Genomic DNA, 26684 nt, shown 5'->3' with positions numbered 1-26684 from the left:
ACCACAAAGTTAATATTAAGCTACACACACTTGACGTATACAAAGTTGTGCTTGCATCTTCATGGTGATTTGAAGTTCATAAAGTAGCAGTACTAGATTTAATAAGTTCCACAATTTCAATGTTAATTCAGAGTAACACTACAAATAACACTGTTCGAACCACCCAGAGCTTCCTTTCATCTCTTTGTCAACAAGGACATAATGAAAGAAGAAACCCAGAAGCTCAGCATCTCTTTTAAACAAATAAAAGCCTGCCATTCAAAGATGCTGAATAACACCCAGAATAATGTCAGACAATTGTGTGAATGATGCCCACAATACTTTTTTCCCCATTAAATAAATTCAAGGACAGAAAATACAAGTTTAGAATTTAAATACTGAGAAATCTGCAGACAGAATATTGAGAGACTGCTGAAACATGCTTTTATTTTCACTAATTATTGCCACTCAATAAGTGTTTATTCAAGTTCAAACAGCAGCTTCACTACACTTTTCATTGTTGTCATTTCTTGCTAAAATTGTAGTTACACACCTTAACTTTTCATGTTACATAAATGATACACCGAATATTAATACATCAAATTATTTTTAGAATATTAGCTTTCAGATTGATCTTCACAGAAGCTACAGCAGAAGAGACACTGACTGAACAGTCAAACTTCTAAGCTTAGTTATTAAAGTTGGCCTAATCCAAATTCTTTCACAAGTTGGTACAATGTCAGATTCAGCATAACTGTGATGAATGCTATTGCAGCTAAGGCTACTAGTGCAACACCACAAGATCTATGATGGTTTAGAAAACATTTGAAGAGTTTGTTTGGAGAAACAGCTTAAAAGGTGAAGTTTAATGGGAAGCAGCAGCTATAATGTACATCTTCATCTTCCACTCTGGTATCTAGAGCCTCTTACACAAAAGCAAATTCACAACCTGCCATTTGATCATCATCTCCCAAGATCCTTCAGAGGACATCCATGTGCAACTAGACTCTCTGAATGATTTTTAGTTCCTCTAACCTACTGGGTGCTAGCACAATGGAGAGCATATTTTCCTCCAGTTCTCTGCTCTTATTGCTGTGACCTTTGGCTGCAGCGAACAGTCCTTTAGGAGGTAAACATCATTTCCAACAGCAGGGGTCAGATTTCCTATTTGTCTTTTGCATCCAGCTAAAAATAGAAAGAACATTATTTGTCTATGAAGCTTGCTTGTTCCAAAGTCCATCTGTTCAACAGCTGATACTGACTAAAGTGAAAAAGCAACAACACAGAGAAGGAAATGATTCATTTACAGTTAAATGAAAGCATATCACTGTTGAGTTGTAAGAATACAACAAGTACATAGGAAAATGCCATTAATTCTAACATCACAGAATCACAGAACTATAGAGTTGGAAGGGACTCATCTAGTCCATTGTTTTTTTTGGGGGGGGGGCATTCATTTAATTTGTTCTTATTTTGTATTTTTATGCTGTTTACCTCCCCGAGATCTTCGGATGAAGGGTGGTATACAAATTTAATAAAAATCAAATAGTACAATCCCCTGAAATTCATGACAGATGGCCATCCAACCTCTGCTTAAAAACCTCCAATGAAGGAGAGTCCACCGCCTCCCGTGGGAGCCCCTTCCACTGTCAAACAGCTCTTGCAGTTAAAAAGGTCTTCCTGGTGTTTACTAAGAACCTTGAAACCTTTTGTTTGGGTCCTACTCCCTCAACCATTCCTCATGAGGTTTGGTCTCCAGACCCTTGATCATCTTGGTCACCCTTCTCTGCACATGTTCCAGCTTGTCAATATCCTTTTTAAATTGTGGCACCCAGAACTGGACACAGTGCCCAAGTGTGGTCTGACCAAGACAGAATAGAGTGATCTCATTACTTCCCTTGATCTGGACATCATACTTCTGTTAATGCAGCCTAGAATAACATTAGCTTTTTTGCTGCTGTATCACACTGTTGATTCATGTTAAACTTGTGGTCTACCAAGATCTCTAGAACCTTTTCACATGTACTACTGGCATGCCATATACCCCCCATCTTGTACAGATCATATTATGTCAAGACAGGTGATTAACTACTCTTTTCAGAACTCCTGCAAGGTTTGTACTCATGACAGATTCTGCAAGTGAAGTGGGGTGAGAGAATAAAAGCTTTGCAACTCGGAACTTTCATACCTTTTCTTTTTCCTTCTTCATTAATTCTTGCAACTCCTCCTTCCAGCCCAACAGTTCCACTACTTTTTCTACTCCAATGATGACGTCTCCCAGTTCAGCCACGTCACTGTGCTGTGGCTGATGAGCGAAGGGTCCCACCAATTCCCGATTGATCAGCACACGTGGAACAGAGCTACGAATTGCATAAACTAGACTGGCAAATGGCTCCACCTAAAATCCAAACACCAAAAGGAAAAGGCTGCATATTCTGCTCCAAAGTGAAAGTCACAGCACAAAAGAAATTCATAACACCTTGAGATCTATTGATCTATCGAACAACTCTAATAATGCACCCAAATACTGGTTAATGAAGAGGGCTATATGGTAGTGTAAATGAGAACCTGCTAACAAAAAGGAAATATGTTACCTATTGTACAGTGGTTCTGCTAAATGCCTACTCAAAGCAGTTCAAACTTAAGATTATTTCAGGTTATCCTTTCAACAAGTCAGGTAGGTAGGTTAGCAATATTATTCCTAAGTGAAAGAGTATAGCTGAGGCTTGTAAGAAAATGACTTGCTCACAGCCATCCAGTGACTTTGTAGCTAATCTAATATTTAAACCAAAGCTTTCCTATTTCAGGGTGCATACCCTTGGCCATGCGTAGGCAAACTAAGGCCCAGGGGCCATATCCGGCCCAACCGTCTTCTAAATCCGGCCCGCAGACGGTCTGGGAATCAGCGTGTTTTTACATGAGTAGAATGTGTGCTTTTATTTAAAATGCATCTCTGGGTTATTTGTGAGGCATAGGAATTTGTTCATTCCCCCCTAAAAAAAATATAGTCTGCCCCCCCAAGGTCTGAGGGACAGTGGACCGGCCCCCTGCTGAAAAAGTTTGCTGATCCCTGCCCTTGGCCATACACTACCAGCTATTCACCCTCAATTAATGCAGAGCATTTGAACAGCAGCTAAGGAAATCTACATGCTTCTTATTTAGGAAATGGGGTGTACTGATTCATCATTGATCCCTACAGTACAGGTGATTGAGTCCATATTGCTCTCCCTTTCCCCTGCTAACACAGTTGCTGATGGGGCAATGCACATGTTAAGATTTCTATTGTGTGTGCTGGGATAATGTCATACAGGAAAAACTGCTTGCATTTCCAATATTCCTGACTTTGTACACAACACTATTTAGTGAAGACTGTCTTGTCATATGTCTATGCTTAAGGCACATTTACTTCTGCCCTGCCACTGAGAGACAACAACACTGATTCCGCCTCTCCCTACATCACTACACAAAATCATTTCTTCGATTTTGGCAATCTATGCTTCCCGAGCTATTTATGAATCCTTCTTACACATTTCCCAAGATGCATTCGACTTGGTTGATCCCTGAATTGCCACCCTCGCTTTCCCTTTGGATCCGCATTGCTTTCCAGAGTCCCCGAACCACTCTGTCTCAATACCCCAGCTTTCATTCTCTTCCCGTGTTCATGATAGCGCAGACCTCAAGGGAGGTTCCGATGACAAAGAGCAGGTCTGCCATAGGAAAATCTGTCACGTGCAAGAAGAACCGATGAGGGAGCTCCTCTCCAAAAAAAACAATGTCAGGTTTGATCATTCCAGTACACACAGGGCACTTGGGGATCTTGTCAGCCATCACATCCTCCTATAATGATAACACAGAAAGTAGGATATGAGTCCACAATCAGGCAGTATAAGCCACACATTACATCACTTGAAATTACAAGGGACACTTTCCATTGGTACTATTGATTGAACACCCCAAGCATTAATGAAAGTAAAAGCAAACCTATGAACCCCGCAAAACAAGATTCTTGGTGCCTAAGCCAAACATAACCAGCACCCTTTGCAGTATTCTTGATATTCCTGGTGTATCTGCTGTGCTGTCACTTACCCTGAAGTCTTCACCAGGGTATGACCTTCGACAGACAGTGCATGTAGCAGAAGCAAATGTACCATGAGCCTCAACTAGTTTATCTGGAGGAATCCCAGCAGCTAGAACACAAAACTCAGAGTTAAGGTCAATTCGACCCAGACGTCCCACCAATGCAAAGAAAGTGGAGAATACTCTCCCTGCCATCCAAAGGTTTGCTGCAGTATCTCTAACATTAGCCTAGATTTTTATTTCTTAGATCCAAATTGAGGGGATGGGGAGACGTACCTCTCTCCAGCCCATCAATGTTCTGTGTGTACAGACGCAGAAGGAGCCCTTTGTCAAGTAGAAGTCGGAGAAAGTAATGAGCATAGTTGGGCCTGTAATTGCCAGGGTATAACTCCTTGGCCAATGTAAAGAAAGGCTTAGGATTGTGGAAAAAGTAATTAAGCTCAAATATGGCTTCTGGATAAGGAATATTATACTGCTGGAGATTACTGTAGAGGCCACTCCCAGGGGACCTGTGGAGACAAGAGGGGAAGAAAACTACAGAACATGCCAGGAAACCAAGCCATTGCAAAGGTTTTTCATGTGCTGGTTTTCCCCTATTAGAAGTAAATTCACATATGAGAAAACACAGTTGAGGAGTATTTTATCACAAGTTTGTCAAGAAGACATACCACCAAAGTGGCCTATCAGTTGATATGTGAACAGCTTATGGTGAACAGGAAGGAGAATTCAGCAGTGGAGGCCTCTCTCAAGAAGGAATGATGCTTTTAAGATGGGAGGAGACACCATGACAATGATACCAGAAAATGAGAAGGAAGGTAGCTGATAGCATGCCTGGTAAGAGAACTTCAAACAGGGTAAGGGTGTTTTGATTTGATATAGTAGCATATTGTTTCACTCTTTATCAGCATAGCAGGATCAAACAAGCAAATGAGAACTACAGCAAAATGTGACACTTCCCTGAGACCAAAGATCTTTACATAAATACTCAGATTAAACATGCCTTCCTTCTCTGAAAAAAGAAATGTGCTGAAAGTTCAAAGCAGAAGATTGTGCAGGACACTGGCTGGCACTGCATAAAGCCACCCAAAGCATCCCTCTCTAATCCCCACAAAATGCTTGCAAAAATTAAATAAAGGTGGCTAACAATCCACATGAGGGAGGGGGAGGTGCGTGACTGGTGAAATAGCATTCTGTTCACAAATGCGTGTCTGTCACTTCATGCACAACACTTGGTGTATTTGCTCTGGATTCTGTTGCTATCTGTTTTTGAACATAGGTTGCAATCCATAAAGGGGGAAATTTTGGATGCAAGAAAGTCAAATTAAATAGTTAAAGGACCTATTGTGGCATCCTCCATGTAGCATAAAACCAGATATGACTTATTTGGCATTAAGGGACTATACCGTTAATGGACCTTGTTTGGTGCGATGTTGGGATAGGGAAAAAAGTGACACCAACAGTACCAGCCTCTTCATTCAATTCCAAAAAAGAGCCTGGTTCACTCTTACTGCCTGTGCCCTGCTTCTTGGAGCTGCTCCATCTATGACTGGGAGTGTGGTGGCTGCTGAAGAGTTCACACAAGGTGGAGACTTTACAGAGTAGGGAAAATGTCTGTACAGTCAAGAGAGCAAGGCCTTGATAGCAGTTTGAGTGTTACCTGAAATCGGGGATACCACTAGGAGTGCTGAGCCCGGCTCCAGTCATCACCACGACTCTCTTGCATTCTTTCTTCTGAATTAGTTCTGTCACATCCTTCAGGGTGAGCTGCTCCTTTTGACCATCATTTCTTCCTCTGCCACCTCCAAAGAATACCATTAGAGCAGTGGATAATGAAAAGGGCCTGCCAGCAACATATGCAATGGGTTACAAAGAAACACATTCAAATGCCATTCACCAGAACGAGATTACTGGGAGAAAACTCCCTCAGTTCGTATTAGCAGTGAATTGGCATTCTTTTTAACAATGTGGCTTTACTTGCCCTGTGTCTGGTGTCGTATGACTTAAAGTGTGCTCTCAACACTTCCTTTGCTTGAATTCTAAAATAACTGAAGCCACAGCTGCAAAGGAAGAACCAGGAGTGCACTTTAAGTCAAGGGGATTCTTATATTCTTATGGGATAAAGTAGATAAACACAAATAAATACAAGCGTCCCAAGCACATTTTGTGAAGGAAGGTGGCAGAATTCAAAGTCAAAATGAGCAGGAGAAAGGATATCATACCTCACTCCATAGGTACTTGCAATCTTTTCTGTTCTGCTTTGGAAGAAAAGATTTCCATTTGGAAAGAAGAAGGTGGGTTTCAATGAAGTTAGGAGCAGTTTTCTGCAGGCCATAGAACCAGAAAAATTCCCATAATAATGTTGCTGGGAACATATCCAGCAATTCCTCCATCCTATAAAACATAACAACCATTTTCAAATGCAGGGCTTGTAATAGTTGGTTATATGAAATTTCACTGAGGAATAGAAAACCCATTTGACAGTGCAATCCCAACGATGTCTACTAAGAAGTCCTATTAAATTTAATGAGGCTTACTCACAAGTAAAGTGGGGGCAATAGGATTAACCCTAATTTAGTTGATTAAACCTTTATTTCGGGGTAGGGAACCTTCACTTCATAATCCAGGTGTGGCCCACAGGATCTCCCCTTTAGCTTGCCAGTCTTTTCCCAGATCCAGATCCATCTACTCAGCCCCCTCCCCCCCCCCCGCCTCCACTGATGAGCTGTAATATTCAATCCGTGAAGTAGCCCAGGGAGAACAGATCATACTGAGGTGAGGAAAACCTCCCGCTGCCCTGTGAGGCTCAGCTTACTGAAAATTACTGCTCAGTAGTGGGGAAGAGGGAACATGGCTGAGTCCTGCTGCTGAGTTGCCCATGAGCTGAGCTGAGCAGTTACACCAACAGTACCAGCCTCTTCATTCAATTCCAAAAAAAGAGCCTGGTTCACTCTTACTGCCTGTGCCCTGCTTCTTGAAGCTGCATGGGCAGTGTGGTGCATTTTTATCCTGCAGAGTGAGAAAAGGAGTCCCTTTCACACTGTGCAGCACAAAAGTTAATTGAGCTGCTTCTGAAGGAAGAGATTACTTTCTTTCCCCATTGGCAGTTCCTGGGCTGAGCATGGAGAAAGGGAGTCCCTTTCTCAGCATGCAGCACAGACGCCATGCAAGCAGAACGTGGTGCTCTTCAGAGGTTGTTGAACTATGACTCTGATGCTTCCTGATCATTGACCAACCTGTCTGGTGAAGAGAGGGCACTACACTGGCGGCCTGATACAGTGTGTATATGTGCATGTGTTATGTACAGTGGTACCTCGGTTTATGAACAGTCCTGTTTACGAACGATTTGGCTTACGAACTTCACAAAACCAGAAGTAGTGTCACGGTTTGTGAACATTACCTCGTTCTAAGAACGGAATCCGAATGGTAGAAGGGTACTGGCGGCGGGAGACCTCATTAGGGAAAGCGTGCTTCGGTAAAAGAATGGACTTCAGGAATGGATTAAGTTCATAAACCAAGGTACCACAGTATGTAGGTTTGTGAATGGGATGTGAGTGTCTATGTATGCTTTGACCCTGCCTTCTTTTGGCCTTGGCCCCAAACACTACAGGTGTATGGCCTTGACTACTCCTCCCCCCGCAAATGGAGCCCTGGAGAGTGGGAAAGGTTCCCCAGCCTTGTATTATATATGACTAGTATTTGCTGAAGAACATAAATTATTATTAAGTATCTCCTCATGCAGTTGTATAGACAAAGCAACAGGGTTTTGCGCCAAAGGAGACTCACACTTTATGCAACAAAAGGGGATAAAGGGGGATACACTGCAAAAGTCTGAGGTTACATTTTACTGCACTTCCTTCATATGGCTCCTTGGAGGATGTGAGAGTTATAAACCATTTTGCAGGCTAAAAGTGTTCTACAGACAGACAGATGTAAAAAATTACCTACTCTAAATTGGTTCATAGAGGAAACACCTTAGCTCAGTGGTAGACTGTATGTTTTCCATGCACAATGTCCCCGGCATCTCTAGTTATCTCACGTAGCAGGGCCAAGGCCTCTGTCCACTTGAGAACTTGGAGCAGTTGTCTGTCAGAGTACTCAGCCAACGGTCTGATGCACTGTAAGAATCCTCCCTATATTCAACTTTCCTGTTTATACTAAATATGCCAACAATCTTCCTGAGTACCTGTAAGCTTTTCCATTCCAGGTCTTAGCTCTCCTAACTCTTCCAAAATCTGATATGGCCCTTCCAGTTCATTCATATTCTTCTGTATTAGATTGTTACTTACCTATTGGCTTCTGAAAACTTTCAGCACAAAGTGCATGCCTTCCTGCAGAGACTCTGTAATATAATCTCCAGTTCATTTCCCTCCAGCCGCCTAGTCCTGCACCAGAGAAAGAAAAATCAAGAGGTTTCTATGTCTTCTGTGTTCTTCCCTTTATTAATGGCTCTACTCATGCAGGTGGGCAGGAGGCTGGTATCACTCTGTATCTCGCCAGTTTCCTGTTTGGGTTGTATTTGTGGTCTGAAGGTTACAGAAGATCTGGAGTGGAGCAGTAGGGCAAAGCACCACTCTTGTTTGCTTTCAGTGATCTTGAGCCTGAAAGAACAGCTGAAAAGCTCTTTACCTTAATGTTCCTAAAAGAAGAGCCTAGATCCGCTCATGCTAAAAATCCATCTCTTACGGTCCCCACCACCCTTGCAGTAGCTTTTTGGAGATGAATTGCACCACCACTTAAGGCATTATGCTACAAAACTGCTTGTTATACACTGCTGCTCTCAACTGGCAATAGCTTTTTTCTTTGCAGTAGGTTCTGCTGGGTGTAATCTCGTTCACAGTGGCTTTTTTTTATGGGGCGCCACTAGTCTCCGACTGCCGTAATTGCCCAAGAAGCACAGCTCTGTGTTTCATTCATTTTAAGGCAAGGCCCACTTCAGACACACATCCCCATCCAGGATATTATTATTTTTAGCATTTTCGAAACGAATATACAGCAATGAGTGCAACAATTTTGTTCTTTGCGTTGCAAGATGGCACTTACAGCAAAGGAAACCGCACCTCCCTCAGTTCTAAGATCGGGCAGAAAGGGACGGAGGGGCCAGAAACGGGAGAGAGACGCTTCCCTGCTCAAACCTCCGTCCGACGGTGGCGATGCACCTGAGCAAAGGGAGCAAAAGGAACCTGAGGGACCCTGTCCAGGTCACTTATGGCCGGCGCGGAGGGGCCCTAGCGGCTCTCCCCCAGCCCAACCGGGGGGGGGGCGAACAGCAGGGATCTCCCGCCTGGAAAACATGTTCTTTGCCGCCGTATAGCGAGGCGGTGGCGGGCAATGTTTTATTTCACGAAGCTGCGACACTCGACATCCTCCTCCTCCTCTTCGTGGCGCGAGGCGGTGGCGAGTGACGTCAGCATCCCCACCCTCACGTCACGCGCGGGGGCGGGCCGCCATGGCAACCGGCACCCAACGACGGCAGGGGGCGCCCGAGAGAAGCTCGCCGGCTCGCTCGCGCAGCGGAGGCCGTTGCCATGGCGACCAGCGGGCCTGCCCGCCCTCCCCCGGAACTCTCGCCCCTCCTCCTCCCCCCAGCGCGTGGGGCGAGATCGAGAAGCAATGCTGCGCAGAGCGAGGCCAATACGGTACCCGGCGTGCTCCGCGCCGAAGGTGCCGGAAGTGAGTGTGCATTTCCGGCGGCAGGGTGGCCCGGCCTCCTGCTCCTGCTCCTGAGGGTGAAGCGCTCTCTCTGTCTCCCGCTGCTTCCCCGGTCCCGGCCTCGCCATGAAGGACGTGCCGGGTTTCCTGCAGCAGAGCCAAAGCTCGGGGCCCGGCCAGGCCGCCGTGTGGCACCGCCTGGAGGAGCTCTACAACAAGAAGTGAGGCGGGGGTGGGGGGGGCGGCTGGGGGAGCTTGCGGGAGGTGGGGAAGGGGCGACTCTGCGCCTTTTTCAGGAGATGATCCGCTGGGGGGGGGTCTCCTGCTCTTGAAGGCCAACCCCCCCGTTCAGGAAGCTGGTGCATCGGGCCTCACTCCCGAGATGTGTGGGCAGGCTGCTTGCCCTAGGAAAATGGTGGATAGGCACGCGTCGCTTGTGGCATAAGCACAACAGGGTCGGAAGTGTGAAGCACTTGGCCGTCTCCATTGAGGCGCTGCGCTGGCCTGGTTGCCAAAACGTGTGTGTGTGTCGGGCAAGGGCTTCTATTCATATAACTCGTGTTTTATTTGAGTAAATACACCGTTGAGGGTTTTCTGTGGTCTCCTGGCTGCTGTACTCTTCCCTTGCTCGCCCTCATTTTGTAAAATTGACAGCCTGTCCTTTGCCATTTCCATTGTCATGTGTAAATGTTTTACAGACTCTGGCACCAGCTGACCCTTCAGGTTCTGGACTTTGTGCAAGACCCCTGCTTTGCCCAAGGAGATGGACTCATCAAGGTAATCTCCCAAGTCTTACCTTAGTCATTGAGATGGTGATGGGTTGCATTATTTGTATTCTAATTCACAAGATTCTTGGAATTACCATAAATAAGAAAAATTAAAATTAAGAGTAGTGTAAATGTATGCCCCTGGCTTCTTGTGAATACAAACGTTGCGAATGATGAGGCATTTAGGGGAACTCCACTGAACACATCAGTTCCAGGGCTTTGTAGCTTATGTCCTAATTTTTTTGCTTTGTAAATTTCATTGACTTCTGTATCCCTTTTTTGGCATTTGGGATCACATTTGTATTTTTTCCAGGAGTCAAAGGGTGCATTTTGTAAATACTGTATAATGCTGGTACTCTAAATAGACGATGCAAAATGGTATGAGATGACATTGCAATGATAAACTGCCAGATTAAATCATTAGTGGGGAACCTCTGCTCCCAGGCCTAGTTTCGCCTACCAGTCCTCTGAATTTTGACCAGCAGGCCATTTTTGGCACAAACAACACCCACCTGTCAGTCATCTGACACCATATGACATGGATAATCTGTTATCTCCAGTCTAAGTGCTGTTTGTCAAGACTGGAAATAAGGGATCTCCTTTCTCCTATCTTAGTGCTAAGCACTATAGTGCTAAAATCAGAAATAAGCCCAAGCGTATAAAAAAAACCAGGCAGTACTGTGGGACCACAGTACTAACGGCAGATATAAGTCTGTGCCTACTCCCATGGTTTGAAGTTTGGATCACTTGGTGTCATATTACATTGGGTGATTGACAGGTGGGTAGCCCCACCCACCTATCAAAATGGGGGGGGGAGGATGTACCAGTTCTGGATCCAGCCCACCCTGTATTATAGTTTAGAAAATACTAAATGAATGAAGGGTTGCTTTAAAGGAGGACAACAAGACAGACATTTGTATGAAAAACAAGAAAGATTGAAGGAACTGGATATGTTTGGTCTGGAAAAGAAGATTGAGAGGGGATATAGAAGTTGGAAGGGACCCATAGGTCATCTAGCCCAACCCCTTGCAATTCAAAAATCTCAGCTAAAACATCCGTGACAGATGGCCATCCAACCTCTGCTTACAAACCTCCAAGGAGGCAGAGTCCACCACATGATTGCACTGTTGAAATAGAGGCTCTCACATAGAAATGATCACATACTTGATATACCTAGAGGGCAGGACTGACTGGTTTCAGTTACAGAGGGATAGATTTCAGTTCAATATTAGGATAAAATGTTTTACTGGTAAGAGCAGGGTTGGTGTTGACAGCCTTCATGTCACATAATTTGCAGACATATTTGTAGCACAGAGTTGGTCTGCTAATTGGCCGGGTGCCAGAAACCAGCTCTCTCTAGATCAGGTCCTTGGGGATCCTGCCATCTTCCATTCTATGTACATAAGCTAAACCATGGCTTAGTGTAAATGCATGAGCTATTGGAGAGAGATCACATCTGCTTTGCCCTTTCTCTGGGCCTACTGGTATTACCCAGGGTTTGGCTTGGCATGTTGTCCAAACCTGGGTTTTGATGTTTCTCACTCCAGACAAGGCATGAGTTGTTGTGGTCTAGTGCTGACCCGGGGCTTAATATTGATTGTAAGGAATTCCACACACACTAATGAAACTGTAGATAGTGTCCTAGATGTACTAATGATCAACTTGACTTGTTAACCAAAACACACTTGTATTGCTAATCTTACCACCTCTTTCTTTGATTTATAGCTTTATGAGAACTTTATCAGTGAGTTTGAACACAGGTAAAGATTTTAAAATACTTAAAATTTAGGGGAAACCTTACATTTTAAGATCAATATTTTAATTCTAAAGTTCATTATTAAACTTAATTGCTATTAAAACTTCAGTTGTTCATGTTACCATCTCTTTATTTCAGGGTGAACCCTTTGTCCCTTGTAGAGATAATTCTTCATGTAGTGCGGCAGATGACAGGTAAAACATCTTCATTTCATTAGCTATCTTTCATTATGAACTGGTTCGGGGGGGGGGGGAATCTGAGGCCAACAATAAGACCTTTAGGAAAGTAACAAAGGATTGAACTACAGTGGTGCCTCGCAAGACGAAATTAATTTGTTCCGCAAGTCTCTTCGTCTTGCGAGTTTTTCGTCTTGCGATGCACGGTTTTCCATAGGAATGCATTGAAAATCAATTAATGCGTTCCTATGGAAACCGCCTTCCCCCGACCTCTTCTGGCGGGCAGCATTTTAAAATCGCCCGGGACAGCGGAGGACTTCTCCGCTGTCCGGGGCGATTTAAAAGCCCCTGGGAAGGCAGGCAGGGAGGACAAAGACTTTTGCCCCGCCGCCTGCCTTCAGAAGAGGTCCAGGACAGGCTTCGCGGACGTCTCCGCAAGGAGCGGGAGCGCTCCTTGTGGAGAGTTGCCAGCGCGCCCAGGCTTCGCGCCCCGCCGCCGGGCTTCGGGACATCGTTCCGAAGCCGGGCGGCGGGGGGAGGCTTTTTCGCCCCGCCGCCTGGCTTCGGGACATTGTTCCGAAGCCGGGTGGCGGGGGGAGGCTTTCTCGCCCCGCCGCCCGGCATCGGGACGATGCCCCGAAGCCGGGCGGCGGGGGAAGGCTTTCCCGCCCCGCCGCCCAGCTTCGGGACATCGTTCTGAAGCCGGGCGGCGGGGGAAGGCTTTCCCGCCCCGCCGCCGGGCTTCGGGACATCGTTCCGAAGCCGGGCGGCGGGGGGAGGCTTTCCCGTCCCGCCGCCGGGCTTCGGGACGATGCCCCGAAGCCGGGCGGCGGGGGAAGGCTTTCCCGCCCCGCCGCCCGGCTTCGGGACATCGTTCCGAAGCCGGGCGGCGGGGGGAGGCTCTCCCGCCCCGCCGCCCGGCTTCGGGAGGCTTTCTCGCCCCGAAGCCGGGCGGCGGGGGAAGGCTTTCCCGCCCCGCCGCCCAGCTTCGGGACATCGTTCCGATGCCGGGCGGCGGGGGGAGGCTTTTTCGCCCCGTCGCCTGGCTTCGGGACATTGTTCCGAAGCCGGGCGGCGGGGGGAGGCTTTCTCGTCTTGCGGGTTTTTCGTCTTGCGAGGCATTCGTCTTGCGGGGCACCACTGTACTCAGTCTTGGAGAAAGGGAATTATTCACATTTCAGTCTTTCTGGACACTAGCCATTAATACTCCTTAACTTTGCTATAAGGCCAGCATTTGAGAATTTGAGAATCTAATCCTAGGAGTTTGACAGACTGAAGGCCTTTTTTGGTGCTGGTTTCTCCCTGGGACTGATCCAAGGAAGTATCTGGGAGCTAGCTTTTGGCTTGCACAATCACTCCCCCTCAGTGTAGAGAGAAATGGAATGATCAAACAGGAGATCTCATGTTACTTTGAACACGAGCTCTCCTCTGACTTTGGGACATTAAATCAGGAGATCCTTGAAACCAGAAGTCTGAGCAAAAATTTTGTCATTCATTGTTTCTCGGAACGAAGGGAGGAAGCATGCCTTGAAGCCCTCTACTCCTCTCCCCAAGGACAATATCATTCAGGCAGGTCCTCAATTCTAAAACTTTTGTGATAGGATCCAGTAAGAGGTTATGTGAATCTTAATGTAATTGCTTGCTTGTACCTCCTCAGATCCTAATGTAGCTCTTACTTTTCTGGAAAAGACCCGAGAAAAAGTAAGTATGATATATGACAGATACTTTATATAGTACTTTGATCCACTTGCATGGAATTGTTTTCAATGCAGTTACTAGTTTTTATTCATTGCTGTAGCCTACTGGTGTTTTTCTCACTCGTTTTAAAGGGGTGTAGACTTAAAACTGTTGATTTAAAATAAGCAATTATAGGTTTTATGTTACAATTTCTGTATACTATCTTTTGTCCTGAAAGGCACGATATAAATTAATAACGCATCTACTGAACTGGCCAACAAGCTATGCTTCATTGCCAGTAAGAAAATGATCAAGGATAGTTACACAGTCAAATTTGGAAAAACTGCTAACTACTTATGCTCTCTTTGGCAGACACTAGTTTCATTGCTATTTGTAACAATAGCCATTTTATTACTTTGAATTTGTATTGTGGCTGCAGGTGAAAAGCAGTGATGAAGCCGTGATTCTATGTAAAACTGCCATTGGAGCTCTGAAACTAAACATTGGTGATCTACAAGTCACAAAGGTGAGACAAAATACATATTTTCTTGTTCATAATAACAAAACCTTTTTTTGAATTTGCTGTGTTAGATGGCTCTTGCATTTTTGTGCAGCCCTTAGTTTTTAGTAGCTATCTTCTAACATAGGAGAGGGCAGACATCAGGCCTTTATGGGTACTCTGAAAAGCCATTAGCTGTAGACAGGTGCAAAAGACATAAACTTAGAATTGAAGGACATTTTGTGTTTGAGCAGGTGCTGATCAGCATGATTTGTTTTGGGTACCAGAACTGAGCTGAGTTTGCTCTCTTTTCATTCAAAAATCCATTCCTGATTACCCCCAAGCATTCTTCATTGTCGCAGGGGGAGAGGCATTTTGTTGCCATTGTTAAACAATTGAGAGCCGGAAATGTTTGCCATTGTACTGGACATCAGGCAAGGATCTACCAGTATTCTGGACCTACTTCTCCCCAGTACTGGATATGTGGAGAAGACTAAATTCTATCTGCTTCTTGTGTTCCACTTTGTGTTACCGGAAATGAAATACAGTGGTACCTCTAGTTACAAACTTAATTCATTCCGGAGATCCATTCTTAACCTGAAACTCTTCTTAACTAGAGGCGTGCTTTAGCTAATGGGGCTTCTTGCTGCCACTGTGCCAGCGGCACACGATTTCCGTTCTCATCCTGGGGCAAAGTTCTCAACTCGAGGTAACTCTTCCAGGTTAGCGGAGTTTGTAACCTGAGGCGTTTGTAACTCGAGGTACCACTGTACAATACAATTTAAATAATCAAAAGTGTTGGTATTTCTGATAAGATACTGTATTGAGTTTTTTTCAAATAAGATGCTAAGTATGCAGTAACAGTATTTGTGCTTTTGACAAGTGGCATTATTATTTCCATTCTGATGGCCAGAGATCACTTTTGATTTGATTTCTTTTGCTGGTATAATCCAGTAACATAATCCATGGCCCATTAGAAACTGTTCACAAAAGTCTAAATAAACATCTTGCAATGTGTTCATACTTTGTACAAATGAAAGCTGTTTATCAGTTTGCCACAAGCAAAAAATAGGGGTTTTCGAACCTGTAAACATCTGTTTAGAAACACGTTTTGGCAATTAACAAGGTTATTAAGTTTATATAATGGAGGTTGTTTCATTTTTTTATAAACCACTATTAGGAGCTGTAGTGTTCAAGCAGACAAGGATATACAGTTGTGGATTTGTTTCTTCAGCAGAGTTGAGACTTCATCAGGTCAAATCCTAGTACCAGCAGAAATAAAACAACAAATATGTTCTGATCCTTAAGTTAATGTGATCACGCCATTCTTTGGAGTTGTGTTTTTTTCTCTCTTCAAATATTGCTTATAATTGTTAGGCAAGTTATTGTAACATGCTTTTGTGTGTATATATATAAAATACATGTGGATTTTAAGGATTGGTATCACCTTATTTCCCTTTAGGAGACCATTGAGGATGTTGAAGAGATGCTGAATAATCTTCCTGGTGTGACATCTGTTCACAGCCGTTTCTATGATCTCTCCAGCAAGTATTACCAGACAATTGGGAATCATGCCTCTTATTATAAGGATGCATTAAGGTTCCTGGGCTGTATAGATGTCAAAGATCTCCCAGGTAATGCTCTTTTCTTCCCATATTGAACAAAATGCATTTGTTTGTGCTGTGGAGACCTGTATCAAATGGATTTAATTTACTGTGCAGAGAGGGAAATAGAAATTATCCTCAAGATTATTGTTGTTGGAACCTGGAGTTTCAGGAAAATAGGCCTAAGACAAATAATTTATTGTACCTTTGTGTATAGAATGCTCACATTTTTATTGAACGTAGGAGAATATATGTATGTGTGTGTACTAAAATGGGGTGTGGTCTCTCAGACTGTTGCTTGACCCAGATCATTCTTCTTTTCAGTGGCAGACCAGCAGGAGAGAGCCTTTACTTTAGGGTTAGCAGGACTCCTTGGGGAAGGAGTCTATAACTTTGGGGAACTGGTAAGTAGAACTTAATTGGTGAAAATGTTCAGGAACCAGAAGCCAGCTACTATATCTCAATGTCCTACTTTATTTCCATCCTCAGCTTATGCACCCAGTGCTGGAGTCTTTGAGGAACACTGACAGGCAATGGTTGATTGACACGCTTTATGCCTTCAATAGTGGCAATGTGGAAAAATTCCAGGCTTTGAAGTCAGCATGGGGGCAGCAGGTAGGTGGCTGGTTTGACTGATTAAATAAGTACTTCCTCTTTGACTTGCTAGTGGAAAGTAAAGCTTATGCACTTCTGAAAACAGCTGGTATAGATTCAGAGTGTTAAAAAAAAACCCTTGGGGCAACAGGACAGAGTTCCCCCATTAACTGTTTTAGAGTACTTAAGCCTTGGGACATGGGCCAGTTCAGGAAGGATCTGCTTCAGAGAAGGTCTAAATAACTCCAAAGAATCCCACTTCAATTTAAAATCCATGCTCTGAAACAGATACATTGCCAGATGTCTTGAACTGTGTAGTAGCATTCATTTTCTCATTCCCATAGAGGAGATGTTGGATTAATCAATCTTAACGGTTGCATTTAGAAATTAAACACTTCTGTTGAACAATTTACAATGGTAGGTCTAAGGTTATGGTTTCATGACACAGATGACACATGAAATGATGAGCGCTTTCTGTGTTGCATGCATCTTGTTACATAAAAGAAAACACAATAAGATTTTTGGAGTAACTAAAGTTCTCATCTGTCATGTCTTACAGCCAGACTTGGCTGCAAATGAAGCTCTTCTTCTACAGAAGATCCAGCTGCTGTGCCTCATGGAGGTAAGTCTAGCAATTCTAAATTATATAATCTGGTCCTTCCCTATAGTGGTTTCCACTTGGGGCAGAAGTTTTTATTTGTATTGAAATGTAATTAACATACAGTATATTGCTATTGAAGATCTAGTCCACCTTTCAAATAATGCCTTGCACAGAGGCGAACAAAGCTCGGGAAATCAAGCTTTATGATCACTATGTTGGGAACTTCTTTTTTCATGTAAGCCCAGGTTAGTTTTAACTTTAGTTTTACTTGACTGCAGATGACCTTCACCCGACCAGCTAACCACAGGCAACTCACTTTTGAAGAGATTGCTAAAAGTGCCAAAGTCACTGTAAATGAGGTAAGTTGCATTATCAGTTCTTTATGAGGGAACCAAATGTTCTGGGATTCTGTGTCATTCCATTTTCAAAGACATTTTTATTTCAGATAATCCCTGTTAAAATCGATGCAATTAAATTTCCAGATAGGCATTTACAGCAGCCATGATCTTGGCCATTTCCCCTTTCTCTGTTTGTTAAATCCCTCTTTTTGAGTTGTAGCAGGTACTCAGACTGGTAAATTGCAGTGATTTTTGTGGAAACAACTGGATATACTAAATCCAGATTTAGTAAATCCAGTAAGGGACTCTTGGTTTTCTTTTCCTGCAGGTGGAGCTGCTAGTGATGAAAGCCCTGTCAGTGGGCTTGGTGAAAGGCAGTATTGATGAAGTGGATAAGAGAGTTCACATGACATGGGTCCAACCACGGGTGCTGGATTTACAACAGGTAATCACTCTTGCTGAAATCTCAGTGCAACACTCTCCTTTTAAAGCATGGCATGGAATCTTAGTAAAAAACAGCTTTCTGGGGGAGAAAGGGTGTGGTTTCTTTGATTAATCACACTGCACTTATATGTCTTCCTTTACTTCAGTGCAGAAACAGCTTTATACGGTCACATGTTGAATTTATGACACATTGAATAATTGACTTAAATCAGTTTTCTTCACAATGCTTACTTTGTTTCTGGCACCTTTGAATCTCCCTATCAAAACGTCTTGTCATTAAAACAAACCAATAAGACACTCCACTGGGAGATTGCAGTTTATCTTTTCTCTAAAACAGGATTTTAATGTAGTCTGTTGCAGGAGACATTCTGATGTAGATTGGTTAAATTTTTTATCTTTCTTGGCCCTTCTTTTGTCTGTGTGTATTCATTGTGTATCCATTGAGTCCAAGTTCCTAAAGTGCTTGTGGGTTTATTTCCTAGATAAAGGGCATGAAAGACCGCCTGGAGTTCTGGTGCACAGATGTGAAGAGCATGGAGATGTTGGTGGAGCACCAAGCCCACGATATCCTGACATAGAGGACTTTGCACTGGCTGAGGGAATGTCTTGTACTGTTGCTGAAACTGGCAGTGCCCTGACCACTGACTCTGTACTGAATTCTATTAACGGGGGGCTAGGGGAGGAGGGAAAGAACTACTTTTCTGATGCTTGTACAGAGGACTAAGTGGCCTTTGCTGTGTAACCCTTTGGTGCTTGGAGTCGGGAATTCCCTCCTACGTGCTAAGCCATTTGATTAGCATTCTCCTTGGGAGCTCCCATCCTGCTGCCACCAAAGGCAATAAGGACTCCTTCATGGTGGATTAATCGGTCTTGGTGTGAGGCTGCCGCAATGGAGGATGTTTGGGGCTTATGGGCTAAAGGGTGGAGGTCACTAGCTCCGCAGTGGGATGGCAGCAGGACTTCCATTGTGCATTTAGGGTGTAAGAAGGAAGGGCCATCTTCAGTCATTGGGCATTTCAGACAGATGTGGGGGGAGAGCATGACCTTTCTCCCTGCCAGTCCAGAGGCAGCATAAATGAGAACAAATGCCTCTTTCCCCTAGTCTCCCTCTGTTTTGCAGTAGAGGAAACTGCTCAAACCCCATCAATGAGTTTTCCAAGAATAAAATCATAAATTTAATGGATTTGTTTTTATACTCTCCTTGGGTTTGCTCTTGTCTTTTATGAACATTTTATCCTGAAGTGTGATGCAGTCAAATAACTGCTGGAATAAACTTCTCTGCCTTCCCTCTTGCGCAGTTCTGTTGGTATGCTTTCCACTGAGTCTTGAATTGAGCAGCAGTCCTATTATAATAGGCACAAAACCAGAGTTAGCAGCTTACTTGTGCCCTTCAGAGTTCAGTGGGTTTTAAATAATACTACTACTAATCACATGTCTATGGAAGGCATGATTTCGATGTTAGTATTGCTCTCAGTCTTAGAGCAGTAATGGGTGACTCTGGACTTGATCTTGAAAGGGGCTCTGTTCTCCAATTTTTGAATACATACGAAATCTCTATTTTAAAAAGCTTTTAGGTTTCCGTGACAATTTTTCAGCTTCATGTTTGAAGGTGAAATGGGCATCTAATGACAAAGGCTTCTTTGGTAGTGCTTTTATGGTGACTAATTGGCATTCATCCACAATAGGGTGCTCACCAATGTTAAAGGCTATCTTGAAAAGCATCCTTTTCACTGTAACTTTCACCTTGGACATGTCATTGGTAAACTAAATCTTCCCTTGTTTTAGTTCTGGTCAGATTCCCTTGGGGGTGGGGGGAGGAAAATGTCCAGATTTCTTTAAAAATTGAACATAGAGAAATTGTGGGGGAAGTAGGCTACCAGCTCAGTCTACAGTAGAGCATGAAACTCTTAATCGCAAGGTCGTGGGTTTGAGCCCCACATTGGCCAAAGATTCCTGAATTGCAGAGGGCTGGACTAGATGACTCGGGGGGGGGGTCTCTTCCAACTCTACAATTCTATGATTCTAGGGAGATCATAGGATCAGATATTTTCCTCTAAATTAATGAGAACTGTGGTGATGGTGAATTGATAATTATGATTAGATTATCTACCCTTCACAAGACGTTCCCAGGGCTAGTCAGAGCAGTGTAAAATGTCTTGTAAAAAACTATTAATCACTCACAAAGGGGCTGACTGGCCTATCTCATGTCAAAAAATCAGCAGCTGACATTTCTAATAGTTCTTTGGTCATCTGCTAAAGAAAGTAAAAGTATGAGAACTAGCTGCTGCCAGTTGTGTATAAACAGCTTTCTGATAGCACAGCCTTGCTCAGTTACACTGGTTTATAACTGATAACATTGCAAAAAGTGCGACATGAAGCCACATCACTCAACCTTTTATAGGTGTGGGGTTGGCTAACTGATTATTTTGATACAGATAGTTGCGTGCTTTTGTACAACTGCATTTACGACATATAATTTCCACTAATTCAGCTGAGTTTCAAAGTGGTCCATTTTAACTGTGTACTATGTATTCCAGTCTTTAGTCCTTGTGAGGGGGATAATGCATCTATCTGTAACAAAAATATGTAGAGGCCATTGTTAGTGACAGCATACCTTGTTCTTAGAGATGGTAAATCAGTTTCTCAGTTATATCAATCCAACCTGCAGTAGCAGCTTCGAATTTGAAAGAGTTCTAGTCAAGCCATCACTCTGACTTAGAAAAAGGCTAACAGTCAGTGTCACTTGCTTCTTGCTTTCACATTAATGTGGGTTGAAAAGTATCTGTGGAACACATTTACTTACAAGCAAGTCCCACTATGTACTGTGTGTATAGGATTGGGGCCTGAGAGACATGAGAAGGCACTGCTTAATTGAGAAGGCTGTTAACCACATTCTCCTTTTTCTGTTGTACCATCTCCCAAGTTTTTGGCAGAAATGAGATTTTAACTGGGGAATTTCAGATTTACAGCTTGATCTTCAAGCCACTTCACTATGCTAACTGAATACTTATTCTCTCCTTTCCTTGGCATGTTTTATTATTTCATGTTGCTATAAGGAAGAGGAATAAGGGGGATTTTTTCCTGAACAAACAAGTTTCACTGTGGTTTTTTAAATGCAAATTTTTAATTATAAAAACAGCAAGAGACAGCTTTGCATATGGGAGGATACAAGTTCCTTTGGCATCTGCTTTGTGACCACGTTCATAGTGGAGAACTTCTGCCTGTGCTTCATTCACGGTGCGCGTTCTTGTAATCCTCCATATGGCTCAATATCCAACCGGATGGGACCAAGAAGGTTATAAACATCACAGTCAGTCCAATAGCTTGTTCCTGTACAAAGAAACAGAGGTGAACGTCGTCTACAGTATTATGAATGTTGTAGAACATTCTGGGTTCTAGGCTAATCACCATTTATAGTTCATGCAGGGAAGAAAGCAAATGAGCTAAAGTTACTGTATGTGCTGTGTGATTTGTCTTTATTTTTGTACAGTGCAGTGAAGTCCTTATAGGATATTCGTTGTGGTTTTGAAAGAATCCTCAGTTGCCTGACTAGTCTGACTGCAGGGCCCCAAATAATCTGCAGATAATTGAAAAGCCGCCTCCTGTTGGTTGGTATGCTGAGCCCACTTCAGCTCCTATAGCCTCTTCTGTGGAAGACCCGGAAAACTGAATTGCATTAATAACTGCCAGGACCTATACACCTAATTGTGTAGTTTTGAAAATGTCTTGGGAGTCTTAGCAGTGTATAAATACTGCATACATGTGTGCTCTAGAGATGAGGAACACATTTACTCTTTGGATTGGACTTTTTTCTAGGTTTCCTACCAAAAAAGGAAAACTTGGGGAAACTAAGTCAATCAGAGGGCTTGGGTTTTTATTTTAGTTATTACCCATCCCTCACCCCAAGGTCCCAGGGCAGGTTACAATTTAAAATGGAACTGCAAAAAATGCAACCACAAAAGATAACATCCAATAAAAAGTAAAACAATTCATATGATTGCTTATATTATATTTAGATTTCCAGTGCTGGCCTCCCTTTGCTAGCTCCCAGATGCACTCCTCCTTTTCATTCAGAAGCAGGAGCTTTTGAACAACTACATCTCATAGTTCTCTCTAGTCTGTTCACAAGCACAATGGGGCAGGAAAACAAAATCCTCTGCTCTCCACTCACACAGCTTTTGATGCTGTCCCCACTTTAATAAGGGGAGGGGAGGAGGGACGGGCTAATGGGTGATAGAGATGGATGGGGTTGAGAACAAGAATTCTTCATCTTAAGACTAAGTCTTATAAAGTTTGCCTCAGTTTTGATGAACACCTGCAGTATGGGTGTGTTTGGGGGGGGGTGTATGAAGTCACACCACTGGGGAATCACAGCGCCTGCTGTAGCTGTGGAAACCAGTAACTCATAAGTGCTGCCTCCTGTGTTGCACAAGCCTGGGCAGTGTGTATGGAGGTCCTGGGTTGCCCAGACCACAAGACCTCCCTCTTGGCCTTACTGGTGTGGTCCAAAGGAAAGCAGAGCTATACGTTTGGCACCAGCAGGAGTTGCTGGAAGGAGGCATCAAGGCACCATCCAACCGTCTTAAGGATTCCGCTCTGGATTGATGTAGGGTTTACTCCTTAGCCTTTTCTTCTCCCAAAGAAGTCCCACAAGGGAGTGGGTTTATGTTTATGTATGTATGTGTACACACCCACCCACCCCATGGTTTGGCTGAGATTGAACAGTGTACTGTACATCCTATTCCTATCAAATGTGTGGTCTTGCAGTGCCTGCTAATTTGTGTCGTTTAATTTTTCCTATGATGCAATGTACATAATTTTCCTCATTCAATATAAAGTGTTAGTTGGGCCCTCACTATTGCTAGCTATATGCAAAGGCTGTAGTCAGCCCAGATAAGTATTGCTGAATGGTGCAGCCTTTAGATTCCTTCTGAGCAAGGAGATAATCTTTTTGCAATGGCATACTGGCAGTAGCCTGACTTTCAAGTGACTTTGTCCTGAGAGCAGTAGCACAGGCCTGCCTGATCCCAATTAGAAATCATCTGAACTAGTTATATTCTGTTGCGCCTGTGGGACTGACTGTGCATACTAACTCTTGTGTGTACTAAAAAATACGTAAAGCATATATTTTTGTTTAGTTCCTATAGAGGGTGGGTGTGATTTTCAATCATTGTGTTTCCTCACAATTTAATTCAGTTGAGATTCATCTGATGAAAGAATGAAGAAAAAAATGCCCTTCCTTCAGAAACCACTCTTTTAATCATAAATTGTTACTGACATGATCTGGGCTGTTAATTTGGTGCCAAAAACTTAGTTTTTCAGCAAGAAAATCAATGTGCATGCCACAAAAATGAAAAACTCTGAATAATTAAAGCAACATGAAGAAAGGGGGACATGACTTGAGGCCATAAAAACTGGTAGAATTTATTTGTGGTTGCAAAAATTCTACACTGATCAATAAAGGCTGCAGATACTGCCTATGTATATTCAAATAAATATTTGATTTTCTTATAGGTCTAAAAGCTGCTTCTCACTTTATTGTGCCATAAAAGGTATAGAGCTGTGAAATTTCTATTTCCTGGTACGTGTATCAGATCTGGAGAACAATGGCTCTGTGCAGGCATATTGCCAAAGTTCTTAACGCTCTTTAAGCTGGGAAGAATGAGGAAATGAATTGTATGATTTTTTTAAAATGAGGCTGGATGTGCAAGAGTTGAGGGTGGGAGGAGATGGTCTCTATAAATAACACTTTGCCCATTATTATTAATTTGATGGGGGGGGAGTTCTACATGTGTCTCAAAGCACTGGGTTGTTTTTTTTTTTGGCTATTAGGGTTTTTTGCATTGATTAAATGTATTAAACAAAAGCTTAGCTTCTTTCCCCTAAAAGTGATTTGGAATACCTTCAAATCCACAAAGCAAACACCATGTGGAGAGTAATATAAAGTACACACACCTTTCGGCACACATGTACTCACGTCTCAAAAGTTTTCAGATGTATGTAGAGACAGTTTAAGGCTATATGTATGTAATCTATACTTTGCTGCAAGAAACATTAGTATTGTGTGTCATTCTGCCTCCTGCAAGTAGTGCTGCCCTTCCCAGTGGGCAGATGCTGGTGGTCGAAGGGGTGTGATGCCAAGGGGTTAAGAGGACAAGAGCTGTGTGTGCCACATGGCTCCTAATCTAGCCTACCGCCATGAGTTGCGGAGGGCAATATCCCAGTGCCAGTGTTGGAGAAAGATCCTAACTGCCATCCTGATGGCTTCTAGACATCTGATTTGTCTTTCGCCTTAGGCTGCAAACTCTGGAGTCAGCCCTGGCTGCATGGAATGTGGACCCACCACACCTGCAGTAGGAGAGCCATCGCTTAGGAAGACTTGAAATGAAGGTTGGCCTGTGGGAAAGCCCTGCTTTGATATAGGTCCATGCTATAGGTAAAAGAGTGCACAGAAACATTCAAGTGTGGCCTGTGGGACCAAGAGCCATTTTGAGCTGTTCCTGCACGTTATACGAAGCAAATGTGCCACAAACACATTGCAAGGAATAGGCGCAACCCGATTGCACCAATAAACTCATACTGTTGTGCTGCAACTTTGGGGAACAGAATTTGAGACAGTATATAGCGGGGAAGGTGTAATGGCCTATGTTTCAGAAGGGTGGGGAGGAGCTGCTTTAGAGTCCCAGCAGCACTCAAGGCAGTCGAGAAACTATTAGGCCAGCTGCTTGAGGGCCAAATGACGCAGTCTGTTCAAAGCGTTACTTAAACACTTGGTTAGAACCCGCTGCCACTTTTAACGAAGAAGCAGGCAAGTATGAATATGTGGCATTCAGCTCAGGAGCCTTAAATCCTGTGCCATTTTTGTGCCTGATATCACAGTGCAAATTGTGGGGAATTTATTCACTGGAAGAAAAGACAAGGGAGGAGGAAAAAAGGGAATCCCCTAGGCTGCCCCCCCCCCCCCGTTACAGACATTCCTTTCAGAAACCAAAATCAAGGCTTTAGGTTTGTGGCTGAATAAAGTGTGTAGTTGCCAGTTCAGGCGACACCTTAACCATTCTCACCTTCTGAAATCTGAACGCGACATCTAAGCACATGACAATACAATGTATCTGCCGCACTACCCTAATTTCCTGGTGGTCCAGAGACACCAAAAAAGGATACTTACCACTGGTGTTATGATCTCCTTAGGTGGCTTCTCCGTAATATTTGCTCGAGGAACAATCTGATTCCTCATTGTCGCATTCAGGAACCTGAACGTCTTATGGAAACGCAGCATTTTCCTTTTGCTTTTGAGCTCCCCAAAGCTGTTGCTGAAATGGCGCTCTCTGCCCTTTGGTAGGGAGTGTCTACGGGCTCGGGCTCTCGAGCTGGGAAGTTGCAGCTGTCGGTGTCACAACAAGTGCACGCTCGCTCGTCCAAAGGCAGCTGAAGGTTTCCAAGAGGTCGGAGAGGAAAACAAGTGGCTCCGTTCCTGCCAGACTAATTTAGCACCGCTTTCTTGGCTCCGATTGGCTGCTGAGTTGCTCAGCTGCTTCCCTGAGATAGCAAGCAACTGCACAAAGGTGCCTCAATAGCAGGAAATAGCAGGGCTTCTAACTGAATCTAAACAGTTTCTACTAAACTGTGTGAAATGTTTTTGAAGAACCCTGTGCAAAAATAAAAATAGATTTAACTTTAAAAGTGTGACTTGCTTGACCAAATTCTAGAAGGAAGTTTAAAGAAAATGTACCACCAATTATGGGAGTAATGTGGCAAACAGGCCTGGAGCAGAGCGGTTTTTTGGCGGGAAAAGCTTCTTGCACTGTGGTCCTGATTCAAACTTTTCCTTTGTTAAAAGACATGTCAAGCAGTGGCGTAGCGTGGGTTGTCAGCACCTGGGGCAAGGCAAGTAATTTGCGCCCCCTAACCCGTGGATTTTAGCACTCGAGTCTCTTCCACTAGATTAGTTAGTGCGAACGCGCCCCCCCAGATGTTGCGCCCAGTGCGGCTGGCCCCCCCTGCACCCTCCACGCTACGCCACTGATGTCAGGTCCTAACAGTGTGCTTAAAGTGATCCGGCCTTTGGCCTCTGAGACAGCTCAGCCTGCACATCCCCAAAATACCAGCTCGCTTTCACCCCAGAAGCAGGTCATTGTTTGGGTGATGCACGTGTTACAATAACGTGATCCTGGTATGCTGCCAGCCCCCATTGCACAAAATGAGGGTCTTACTCTAGTAAATGCCCCAAAGATCCCTTGCCCTCCATGTTTAGAATTTGGAAAATGCTCGCGGTGTAATCCAAAGGTAAATATGCACCCTTTTGCTTTGCTGCAGTGCTTCTCCCTGTTTCATGTCACAGTGCTTTCCCAGTTATTCCCTGTCTCTTTGAACCAGCGTGTCCAGGAGCAGGAGTTATATAAACATAAAGAAAGTGTGCGAAGCCAAAGTCCAAAGAGGCCCAAATAGGGGATACTGTTTAACTCTCTACATCTCTCTCTCGGTGTAAGGGTGAAAGCTGCCAAGAAGAGCATAAAATATATT

At 43.8% G+C, this 26684-nt stretch overlaps 2 protein-coding genes across 7 annotated transcripts; one reads left to right on the top strand and one right to left on the bottom strand.

Annotated features, from left to right (window-relative positions):
* Window positions 1-400: 400 nt before the first annotated feature.
* SIRT3 (sirtuin 3) lies at window positions 401-9310 on the bottom strand. Of its 6 annotated transcripts, none has more exons than XM_081885217.1 (9): window positions 9097-9310; window positions 8343-8438; window positions 6276-6447; window positions 5714-5896; window positions 4333-4565; window positions 4066-4166; window positions 3655-3816; window positions 2168-2377; window positions 401-1240 (listed from the first exon to the last, which is right to left on the bottom strand). In XM_081885217.1, exons 2-9 carry the CDS (start codon window positions 8416-8418, stop codon window positions 1025-1027), a joined length of 1353 nt encoding a protein of 450 aa, XP_081741343.1. In that variant the 5' UTR covers window positions 8419-8438; window positions 9097-9310; the 3' UTR covers window positions 401-1024. The 6 variants fall into 6 exon arrangements, 4 of the variants coding, with proteins under 4 accessions (XP_081741343.1, XP_081741345.1, XP_081741344.1 ...); XM_081885219.1 differs by having other exon boundaries at window positions 401-1164; XM_081885218.1 differs by lacking the exon at window positions 9097-9310 and having other exon boundaries at window positions 8343-9023.
* Window positions 9311-9712: 402 nt separating this feature from the next.
* On the top strand, window positions 9713-19447 carry PSMD13 (proteasome 26S subunit, non-ATPase 13). The gene is made up of 13 exons (XM_081920069.1): window positions 9713-9926; window positions 10404-10482; window positions 12198-12232; window positions 12367-12422; window positions 14062-14105; window positions 14521-14607; window positions 16043-16214; window positions 16509-16588; window positions 16674-16799; window positions 17338-17400; window positions 17658-17738; window positions 18046-18162; window positions 18644-19447. Exons 1-13 carry the CDS (start codon window positions 9832-9834, stop codon window positions 18737-18739), a joined length of 1131 nt encoding a protein of 376 aa, XP_081776195.1. The 5' UTR covers window positions 9713-9831; the 3' UTR covers window positions 18740-19447.
* Window positions 19448-26684: the final 7237 nt, after the last annotated feature.

The sequence above is a fragment of the Podarcis melisellensis genome, assembly GCF_964234715.1.
Source record: "Podarcis melisellensis genome assembly, chromosome: 1".
NCBI lineage: Eukaryota > Metazoa > Chordata > Lepidosauria > Squamata > Lacertidae > Podarcis > Podarcis melisellensis.
The sequence above is the reverse complement of the archived record's forward strand: the minus strand, read 5'-3'. Positions and strand labels throughout refer to the sequence as shown.

Bases quoted from the DNA above. Each gene is read 5' to 3' on its own strand.
- SIRT3 (XM_081885217.1), bottom strand. From the start codon at position 8,418: ATGAACTGGAGATTATATTACAGAGTCTCTGCAGGAAGGCATGCACTT. The intron at 4,167-4,332 runs GTACGTCTCCCC...TTTGTGTTCTAG, and splicing joins CATTGATGGGCTGGAGAGAG to CTGCTGGGATTCCTCCAGAT. The intron at 3,817-4,065 runs GTAAGTGACAGC...TTATCATTATAG, and splicing joins ACCCTGGTGAAGACTTCAGG to GAGGATGTGATGGCTGACAA.
- PSMD13 (XM_081920069.1), top strand. From the start codon at position 9,832: ATGAAGGACGTGCCGGGTTTCCTGCAGCAGAGCCAAAGCTCGGGGCCC. The intron at 12,233-12,366 runs GTAAAGATTTTA...TCTTTATTTCAG, and splicing joins ATCAGTGAGTTTGAACACAG to GGTGAACCCTTTGTCCCTTG. The intron at 16,215-16,508 runs GTAATGCTCTTT...TCTTCTTTTCAG, and splicing joins AGATGTCAAAGATCTCCCAG to TGGCAGACCAGCAGGAGAGA.